Raw genomic sequence first — 11,420 nt, 5'->3', positions numbered from 1 at the left:
TGAACCACCAGGTTAAAAACCAGTTTGACCCCTGCAGAAATAATGGTTTGGTCCTGTTAGTTTATTGCTAAAAGATCAATATGAAGTGATATAAGATCAATATGAGGTGATACATGTGTATTGTCTATTTGTTTATCATGGGCACCATCAGTGTTCATTGGGCCAATCAGCGATCACCTTTAACAAGGCTTGATTCCTGTGTGTGTGTGTATGTACCACCATTATTCTGTCAACATTCATGCAGACAAGTCATGTGGTGAATTTTTTCTCACAAATTTCGTTGGAGAATTAAAACAAATTTGTCATGATCGTGTATGAAGGAAATAAATTTATAGGACCGCTATGTGGATAAATGATGCTACTAGCTGGAATAAAAACTTTAGGTCTATTATAATTGCACAAGTACCGGGCAATTACGCCGGGTGCATGGCTTGATATTTCATCAGTTATTTAAGTGCATTCATAGACCGTTTAAATCTACATCTAAAAGAAATACTTGGACAGGACCAATTCAATTGGTATCGACGCCAGATTCTAGTGGCATCACAAATGTCTAAAACATCGCAACTACAAATGGTAGTAATAGTTTGGTTTCCTTTTCGCATCCGAAGTGGGCAGAAAATAGGCGTTTTAAGTTGAAGTGTTTACGCACGAAACAACCAGCTGCAGGGCGAGTGAAACCATCGAGATGATGTTACAGCGGCCTTGCGGCAAGCATGGAAGGATCGAAGGGTAAATAATTTGCGACATTGATCGGAATTTTAGTTGCATCAAATACCTGGTTAAAACTAACCCGATTGAGGGAACGAAGCCGCTGGAATGTAACAATTCTACGTAAAATAACAGTACTGAAACATAATTTTCAAGTAAGATGTCTGCAGTCATCTATCCCGAGTATCCATGAAGAGGAGGCAGCAGTGGTGTTGAGGTCATAATGACAGTCATAATGAGTTGATTTGGTGAGAAACTTGCTTTTAAAAAGTCCGTCATATCAGTTTCAGTATAAACGAAGGGAGATATATTCAATAGTGAGACAAAGTATTAATATTGCTGTATTAAATTTACTTCACAAAAATGACTGAGCTAAAAGTACGTCAAACTTTGATTCACGAAAACAGAACACAAAACACAAAGCCCGTCAATCAATCGGTGGTGATTATGCAAATAGCCGATTTTCTATGGCGTGTCAGCAACCCATTACATGCATTACAATGATTGCGACGGTGCGTATATTAATATTAATGAGATGACGTTATACCTAAATTTACACTAGTATATAATACATCGTTGAATACGTGCGACGTTGAGTGAAACCAAAACAAATTTTATGAGCTTTTATGTATCAATAAACTTGTGCAGTTAATGGGTTAAAATGTTATAAATTAGTATCATATTGGGCTTTTACATTTAATTTCACGTTGGTCACGTAATGCATTAACAATTGAGAAAAAATATCGGACTTCTGCAGGACAAAAGATAGGCATGACAGGCTGCAGAATTCAACGCACTTGATGATATCGAATTGGCGTGTTTCATTGTTATAGAAAGAAAATATGATCGATATTATTTCAAAACAGGGCGGGGCAATGAATGCCCAGAATGAATGACAAGTTGGGGCAATGATTGATTTTAAAGGGTGCTTTGATAAAGAGCATGGATCAGAAATAATAAGCGTTGGGTCAAGAGAACTCAAACTTTTTGGGGAGTACCAAGCCTTGGTCCAAGGTCCAATAAATTCACGGATTTTGATTGTTGTAGTGGATTAAAAGATCTGGGGTTTTCCCTTGTTGGAAGTAAATTAAAATAAGAGGTGGGCCATGCCGGCGACATACATACTACTGTTTATGCTCTCTCCATTCATATGCCGCGCTGTTTTTTTTGTGGGTGGGGCATCTTGTAGTAATGTCAATGACCATCAGGAAATTTAATGAGCAACTTTAATTCTGAATGGTGCACTCGTGTGCAGTTTTAATTTTGAATGATTTTAATTTTGAATGGTGCACAGTTTTTGCTGATAGCAATCGTCATGAAAAATTGTAAAATGGTTAGCAGGTTTAATATTCAAGGCAATCGGTGAGCGTCATGTAAATAGAGATGCTTGTGTATGAAACTTGCGGAAAATGTCAACAGAAATGAACAGCACTAGGCCTATAATAATTATAGCATTTTGGAAGGTCTTTTAAGGGTTTCTCGGACAGTAGACTGCCTCGTACTCCACTTATTTGCATACTCTGGCTGTTAGTATTACATTAAATTAACACTAATCATTTGACCACTTAATGTTGAATACAGTAATTGTAAATTGAACACGTTCATAATGGTTAACATTTATTATCGAAAATAGTCTATGACATATTCTATTTTGTCATATATGCAAAAATTGTGATTTTTAAAGGAGCTTATGGAAAATTTATCATCAGGAAAGCCAAAGTGATAAACAAGTTGTTGGATCATAGTCTATGGTCTATGGTTCTATTGCCCAAATTCTTCCAGCTAATTTGCGAATGCTTATTGATCAGCAATGAGTTCCAACTCGGCATAGTTTACTTCAATTGTTTACTCCACTTTCGGTGACATCTTTATGTACGGATTTTCAAAAAATGAGTAAATATTTTGTTTCTTCTTTGAGTAAGGTATTTTCATTAGGCTTGTGTGTATATATAGGTGAAGGACTATATGCTTGCACAATTTGCTCCTCCTTGTTTCTCTCTTCTTCATTGCAGATTAAATACTTCTAGTCGGGTAGCAGAAGGGAAGATGCTTTGCCTGTTTTAAGAGTCACAATTACCACAGCTACTTGACATTGATCCCATCATTAACCTACAATACCTACAGGGGCTTACTTTAGCCACATATAACAATGACTTATATTGGTATAGTTTTGCACATAACATGGAATGTTCTGAAGGAGGCTAAGGATGGATGCAAATACCACTGAAGAAGTTACTGCATGGTCCTTTATTAAGCAGTCAAAGGATGATACAAGAACAGCGTACAATATATTCAGCACAGATTAATAAATATACTCGATTAACATGATAATGGTATAATTAAACACTAGGTATAGATGCACTTCTGCCTAGGTGAAGAAGAAATTGTATAGTATTGCATGTTGCATTTATAAGCTACACAAGGACTGTTTCGATTGCTTGGGATAATAGCATAAAATACAACGGCATACAATCATGTATTTAAAAACAACAACCATGTACTCACTTCTTATTGAGATGGGACCAAAGTACTGGAATTGCGTGTGATTCAATTTATCGGAACATTTGACTGGCTCACCAGCATGTATTATACAGCATTATCAAATATTACTTTCAGTTGTTGTGTATCGGTATACTCCAAATGTCTGCTTAATGGAAGTATGGAGAAAGTATATTTAGCAATTGGAGTGCTCAAGTTATAAGTTTACATTTGCTGACACTGTGCAGTGGATAACACATTGTACAAGAACAATAATTATTAAGAATTCAATTGTCAGGTTGGCGTAAGTTAGTCAGTGACCAAACTACATTTTCACATTTTCTCCAGAAACTTAAGAAACAGAATTACGGTGCCCGCAAATTTCAAGATTGTTTTCATATATAGTATTTGGTCGCTCTCGTGATGTGTCTTGCTCTTTTCATTTGAGCATTATACCTGGTGTAGATATGTTTGCTTCGCCACTTTGGTATTGTTAGTTCATATTTTGATATTATTGTATTATTAATAATTGTGCAATTTTGGTTATTAATTATATTTAAAAAAGTGTGCAATATGTTTAGCATAATATTTTGCCTACTCACTCAAGTTATTTTCTTGGTTGTTCTCGTGATTGCTCTTTTCATTGAGTATTATACCTGGTGTAAATATGTTTGTTTCACCACTTTGGTATTGTTTGTGTTAAGTATCCATTTGTTTGGAATTTTTCATATTCAATTTGATACTGTGTTAAATTGCCATTTTGATATTGCATTGAATTGATCATGTGTTTAATTGCTTTGCGGTATACTTCATTTTCATTTTCATTTTTTAGTTTTCAACTCACGTGTTATCTATGTAGTGTACAGCTTGGCTTTAAAAAAAAAAAAAAATTGTGTTTTATGATTCTAATTTCATCTTCTGTTTGATATCTGTTTGCAGTATATTGCCGTTGTTTATAAAAATTACTTTGGTTAAGCTTATTTTGCTTTATTGCTTTTTGCCGTCACTTTAAACATTTCACATAGTTGTTTCTTTGCTCATTTTGCATGTATTTTTCCGTTCAATCCCTTTTGTGCAATGTTCATCGTGTTCCTCATTTAAAATTTAATTGTTATTTTTAATGATGTATATTTATAGTTCTATGGGCATTTTGTTTTTACGTACTCATGTTTTAATTGTAAAGCGCCTTGTGGTCTTTGATATAATCGCTATATAAGATTAAGTTGCTGATAATCTGATAATCATGCATAACGGGCGATAACAGATCTATAAAAGGCCCTCACAATATGTTGGCTACAATATGTTGGCTACAAAACTTTATAAAGTTTTATGAGGTATGGATTACAAATGGGTCACAAAAACTCACAAATTGTTTGACCAAAAGGTATTCACAATATAACGTTTATCCAAATTTTCCATCTATAACTATTCAGCCACAGTTACATTGTATTGACGATGAATGCATTAAAGTTAATCGTATTATGCAGGTGATACTGCTTGGATTATTAACACTTGTTACTCAAATGCACTCATCTATTTCTTGGCAATACTAAATAATGCAAAAAAAAAAAAAAAAATAAAAAAAAAAAATAAGGAAAGAAAGAAATCTATATACCCCACCCTTCACCAAAAAAAAAAAAAAAAAAAGGTGGGGGCTAAGGGAGTCACTTGCATACATTTTAATGTATGACTAGTGCCTCCTTTGGCAATGTTTTCTAACATGTATTTAATTATGTACATGTATACTTTATATATTTTCATATTGGATTAATATACTATTTTATATCCAAATTAACCTTTCAGGAATTTCTCTCCTAGGATTCCAGGAAGCAATCTCTTGGAAGAACAGTATTCATGCACAGTTATCGTAAAGATTCAGCCCACTATTCACTAATATAATTATTCATTTGTTTAGTTATGACATGATCAGCTCCTGATTCATGATCAATTCAGCTCCCAGGTAGATTGTTCACTGGGGGGTACTAGATTCCAGGTAGATTGTTCACTGGGACGGTATATCCAATAATATATTCATTATGACATGATCAGTTCCCCGGTAGGTTGTTCACTGGGTTGAGGTAACTTAGGTAGGTTCATCTGGGTCCTGATTCATGATCAATTCAGCTCCCAGGTAGATTGTTCACTGGGGAGGTACTAGATTCCAGGTAGATTGTTCACTGGGCGGTATATCCAATAATATAGTTTTGTTATGACTTAATCAGCTCCCAGGTAGATAGTTCACTGGGGAGGTATCTTAGGTAGGTTCATCTAGGTCCTGGTAATAATACTAACTATATTTTCAAAGTATTGTGGAAGCTGTTTTCTTAATGTGCATGCTAATTTATTGTAACATATGATATTTGATGCAAATAAATATATGAATGTCTGTCTGAATGCCTGACAGATACGCAATTGGTGTTTGTGGTCAAATTATTTCTGTCTGGGGGTAATAACGTTTTGAACCACCAGGTTAAAAAACCAGTTTGACCCCTGCAGAAATAATGGTTTGGTCCTGTTAGTTTATTGCTAAAAGATCAATATGAAGTGATATAAGATCAATATGAGGTGATACATGTGTATTGTCTATTTGTTTATCATGGGCACCATCAGTGTTCATTGGGCCAATCAGCGATCACCTTTAACAAGGCTTGATTCCTGTGTGTGTGTGTATGTACCACCATTATTCTGTCAACATTCATGCAGACAAGTCATGTGGTGAATTTTTTCTCCCACCCACCACTCCCTATTGCAAGGTGTGCATTTAAAGCCATTAAAGGTTTGAAAATAGTATAATAAAAGCCGAAAGTTTAAGGATAATAAAAAAATGTTGATGTATAAGAAAGAATAATCTTGGATAATCAAAGAAAATTTAATAAAATATGTGACATTATCTGAAGAAGATTATATTGTAAATTAAATTTAATACTGTAACAAAAAATGTGCAACTCACTTTGCTTTGTTTGTTCATTTAAACTACTGGGTGAATAACCTACACCAGGATATTATCTACATAAGTGTGGTACCAGTAGTAATTATAGCAAAGATGTATTAATATCGAATTGTTGGACTCGTGAAGCAGTTTACCATTGGTATGTTATCTAACAGTCCTGATGATCTTTTTTCAAGGGGCTTATATAATCATTTTTAAATATCTAATTGTTTTTTTTTTAGTGCTTATAGATGGGCAATATATGTATTTTATAACGTTTTTCTGGCGAATAAAATGAAATGAAATATGTAATTACTTACAAGAGTTAGGGGTGTGCAATTTGACATATATTCATATGCTCTGGGCTCTTTTATATTTATGATGGCAGTATCAGCAAAGTTAGATTGCGATAAAAATGTCATAAGACCACCCTGTGCTTGGCTATATTAAAGAATAAATTTTGCAGGTACTTCATCTTGTAGAAAAAGTAGTTTGGCGGTAACTCTTCTCTGAGCTAGTTTAACATGTTGAATGAACTGTTCTATGGGTGTGATTTAACTTTCACTATAATATTATCAAGGATTACTCAATGTTAAAACAGTCAAGTAAGGCAATGTTTTCTAACATGTATTTAATTATGTACATGTATACTTTATATATTTTCATATTGGATTAATATACTATTTTATATCCAAATTAACCTTTCAGGAATTTCTCTCCTAGGATTCCAGGAAGCAATCTCTTGGAAGAACAGTATTCATGCACAGTTATAAGTAAAGATTCAGCCCACTATTCACTAATATAATTATTCATTTGTTTAGTTATGACATGATCAGCTCCTGATTCATGATCAATTCAGCTCCCAGGTAGATTGTTCACTGGGAGGTACTAGATTCAGGTAGATTGTTCACTGGGACGGTATATCCAATAATATATTCATTATGACATGATCAGTTCCCCGTAGGTTGTTCACTGGGTTGAGGTAACTTAGGTAGGTTCATCTGGGTCCTGATTCATGATCAATTCAGCTCCCAGGTAGATTGTTCACTGGGAGGTACTAGATTCCAGGTAGATTGTTCACTGGGGCGGTATATCCAATAATATAGTTTTGTTATGACTTAATCAGCTCCCAGGTAGATAGTTCACTGGGGAGGTATCTTAGGTAGGTTCATCTAGGTCCTGGTAATAATACTAACTATATTTTCAAAGTATTGTGGAAGCTGTTTTCTTAATGTGCATGCTAATTTATTGTAACATATGATATTTGATGCAAATAAATATATGAATGTCTGTCTGAATGCCTGACAGATACGCAATTGGTGTTTGTGGTCGAATTATTTCTGTCTGGGGGTAACACAGGGAGATATAAAATGTAGGGATTTAGGTACTTTTTGTTCAATTTTCACAGAAATTGAAGGATTTTGACCTTTGTATTTGTTTGTCTGTTTACCCCTGGGTCGCTGAAACAAAGAATTATATTAATTAAATCACCTAATTTATAATTAATAAAGGACAAAAAGAAGGATAAAAGCAAAAGTATGCTTCATTTAGTTAAAACAATAGTAACATCCCTGTTGTGTACAAAAATATAACTCTATAACGACAATGCAAATCAGGATCAATTCATGGACAAAGTGCACAGGGAAATGTTGAGTATGTAAATTAAATGGTACAGCCAAAATGCCAATGGGTATGTAATTTAACTAGAACAGCCTTAAATTGATATCGATATTAACCTTGACGTCACATATTCGATTTATCACGTGATCGACAAACCTGTACTGCAGGAACTGACACAAAAAAAAATATATATATATATCACAATGCATATGTAAACTTTCTTTATCTATGTCAATAATAGAATATTGATTTCACCAGCGGAGTATTGAGCTGTATGGAAAAATATTTATAATATAGGGTGTTGACACTGTGCAAGGTTTGAGTAATTTTTAACTTCCAAGTTCAGTGATCTTTGTACACTATATTGGGATAAGTACTTATTACTCTGCCAAATACGATATCTTTAACATCTTGCACTATCATAGAGGCGGGTGACATCAATGTTTGCTGTCACAGCAGCCTTTTTGGTAGCACTTGGCAATTTGTGTAAAGCATTTCACATGTTATACACAGATATGGCTAGTAACATGGTTTTCATCATTATGTGGAAATCATGACAATAAAACCATGCTTCCCCAGCCTACCCCCCCCCCCCAATATTCCTTCCCTCTCTTCCCACTTCGGCCTGCCAAAAAATCCTTACCCCCACACCTTTTACACATGATAAAATTTTGGGAGCCAAGTGTAGCAACATTTCGCATATTTGAATGTTTCTGTATTGTTTCCCTGCACCATTTATTTATTCATCTTCCCCATCCTCTTGACCTTAGAAGTTTAATTATCAACTGAACTGCTGGAAATGATACCCACTGTCACATTACAAAGGCTGCATAGAAGAACACATGGTCTAGGAGCTTCTGCACTTTGATTGGGAGGGAAACTCCCTCCCCCAACTTAACGGCATTTGGTGCCACAATACGAGCTGCAGCCTAACTAGATTTGCCTGCTTTTATTTCCCTTTTTTTTTCAAAATAAATTTTTTCCCTACTTACCGACTCCAGTTTGGCCACCACAGCGATATCAAAAATAAAAAACTATTTTTATTTAGCTTAGATAATAATCCTACATACTCTTATCATTTCTAGTTGAGATCAGCAATACGAGCAAGTAATCCAGACATGGAGGCTGAGCTGGCCCAAGGATCTTGTTACATCACCTCGTTAGAAGATGGAAGTATTATAGTTAATTCGGTCCTTGGTTTTGAGGAGACATCTAGTCATACTGAAGGAGATGTGCAGACAGCCATAACAGATGGTGCATCCGATGTAGATCTCAGCGCTCAGGGCTTGACAGATCTGACAGTTGATGAGTCTAGCTTTTCTGTCAATGGTAAGTAGAGGTCACTTTGAGAGAGCACTATCACATGTGCTGTCATTAGTAGCCAAACCCATCATAAGTTGCGAGGCGGTGTTTCAGTGCAGTAACATTGTAAGCGACTTTAAAGTGATTTTGCAGGAAAAGCATTTTTGTGTTTGAATTTGTTACTTATTTCCTATTTTCTTACATGTTATTGTTAAAAGTCCTTGACCTGTTTTATCAGTCATGTTTTTTGTCACTGATTTGGAATTGATATCTTTATTCTCGTTAAATAAATTTATAAATAGATTACCAGTATGATAAAGCATTTCATTATTTTGGAAAGGAATTAACATATGTTATGGTTATTTTTTTAATTTTCAGATCCATCAAGCATTACATGTCCAGCAAACTATTGTTATGGCCGTGGTACATGTACCATAGAACAGCGCTATTATCAACCTGTTTGCACGTAAGTATTAACTTTGATAGGAAGGCACAATCTTTATGACTCAAACAAATTTGGGTATCATTCTGGTATACCCTGCCCACCCTGTGTTTTAGATTAAGTTATGGTTACAATTAGATTAGGATTATGGCTAGGGTTATAATTTGGGTGGGTTAGGGTTAGGTTGGGGTTATACTTGTGCACAGGGTATTCCAGAATTATTATTCTCAAATTTGTTGCAGATGTTTCTGAGTAACCATGTATTAACACTGATGAACCCCCGTTCACTATGGAGCTAATATCTCTACTTAAAGCCATATTGTAACATTTGCTGAGAAGGATACACTCAATATTTGTCAAAATTCTGGGTTTTTTTACACAATTGTAATGTACTTTGTTAAACTAACATACCCTCCAAAAATCAAGACTTTAGGTGCTGTAGTTGCTGTAGTTTTGTCAAAATCTGAGATTTTGAATAAAACGCAGGAACCGTCCTGTAATTATTATGATGGAAACATATTAGTCAAACATGTACACAATATTCATAACACAGTATGTACATTATGTACATATTGTGCGGGATACTCACATCAATGGATCATGCCATAACACAACCTACGGAATGACATGGATTGACAATATCGCCACTGCATGGTAGTAAATTCCAATTTTCTTTGCTTTACCTCAGTTGTTCTACTCAAAATTAAAAAGGACATATCTGACAGTAAAGGCTAACATATTGTGGAAAAGAAATACTAATCTATTTTTTATGGAAATGTTACAAAATACACTACTCAACAAAATTTAAAGGATAAGACTTATTTATTAGCATTTTTCAAAAACAGCATTAACACTTTAAATTGGCTGAGTGTCATTTCAGTCAGTAATAGTTAGGCAACAGAACACTTGCACTACCGAGTACTGAAGTCTTGTGACACTGAAAAATACCTTGGTTAGCACCATAAGAACAAAAATCAACAAATCAAGATTTTCAGATTCTGATCCTTTAAATTTTTGAGTAGTGTAGCTTGAAGTAGAGGACACAGATTCATGCAAAATGCCTAGGGGGCCTGTAAAAAGTGAAGAAAACATACTTTACTATGGGGCAGTAAAAGCAAAGAAAAGGGACCTCATCAGGGGCCCGTAAAAGGTAAAGAAAAGATACCTTGTTATTAAGGCATATTTTCTTTGCTTTACTCTACGGGCCAACAAAGGTCTCTTTTCTTGTCCATTAGGCCTAAGGTATCTCTTCTTTGCTTTTTACGGGCCCTCCAAGGTCTCTTTTTTTATGGGTCCATTAAGGTATCTTTTCGTTGCTTATTAAGCTTTTTACATACTCACTAAGGTCTCTTTCTTTCCTTTACGGGCCTATACTATCTTTTCTTTGCTTTTTACGGGCCTATGGTAGCTTTTCTTTGCTTTTTACGGGCCCACTACGGTCTCTTTTCTTGCCATTACGATTCCATTATAAGGTCTGTTTTCTTTGCTCTTTTACGGTTTGTTTCAATAAGTCCAATCTGGGAGCAAAAGTCACTAATTTGTATTGCAAATTTTCGCACGCTTCACGCACATTTGTCCAATTCAACAGTTCATACTCATTTTAGCTTAAAATTGGCAAATTTGTTGTACTTCGCGTGGAAGTTGTGAGAAACTTAATCTGGGAGCAAAATGCAACTTTCAAATTCCAAATTTATCTCCTTCAATATTCATATTTGATTATTGGCAGCTAAGCATGATACTTTCGTTACGCTGCAACATATGTTCAAGGATTTTACACCAACCTCCCTCCCCCATGTCACAAATAAAATAAATTTAGGCCACTGCTGCTCCCCCCCCCACACACTTATGAAGTCCTGCACTGTCATTACTGATCAAAGGGGCCCCTCCGTTCACATTGCCCTCTGGTCCGTAATGGCTCTCAGCGGCACTTGTATACAA

At 35.1% G+C, this 11,420-nt stretch overlaps 1 protein-coding gene and 1 long non-coding RNA gene across 2 annotated transcripts; both read left to right on the top strand.

Moving 5' to 3' along the window:
* The first annotated feature begins 4,845 nt into the window (after positions 1 to 4,845).
* Positions 4,846 to 5,601, top strand: LOC140145656 (uncharacterized). Its single transcript, XR_011858112.1, has 2 exons — positions 4,846 to 5,149; positions 5,321 to 5,601. It is a non-coding gene; the product is annotated as an uncharacterized lncRNA (long non-coding RNA).
* Positions 5,602 to 8,836: 3,235 nt separating this feature from the next.
* On the top strand, positions 8,837 to 9,506 carry LOC140145657 (uncharacterized; the record flags this gene model as incomplete). Its single annotated transcript, XM_072167343.1, has 2 exons — positions 8,837 to 9,067; positions 9,419 to 9,506. Coding segments are annotated over exons 1-2 (299 nt in total), but the record flags the coding sequence as incomplete, so codon positions are not given.
* Between the last annotated feature and the right edge of the window lie 1,914 nt (positions 9,507 to 11,420).

This window comes from Amphiura filiformis, unplaced genomic scaffold (genome assembly GCF_039555335.1).
Source record: "Amphiura filiformis unplaced genomic scaffold, Afil_fr2py scaffold_528, whole genome shotgun sequence".
NCBI classification, from domain to species: Eukaryota; Metazoa; Echinodermata; class Ophiuroidea; order Amphilepidida; family Amphiuridae; genus Amphiura; species Amphiura filiformis.
This window is presented reverse-complemented; position numbering and strand designations above follow the sequence as displayed.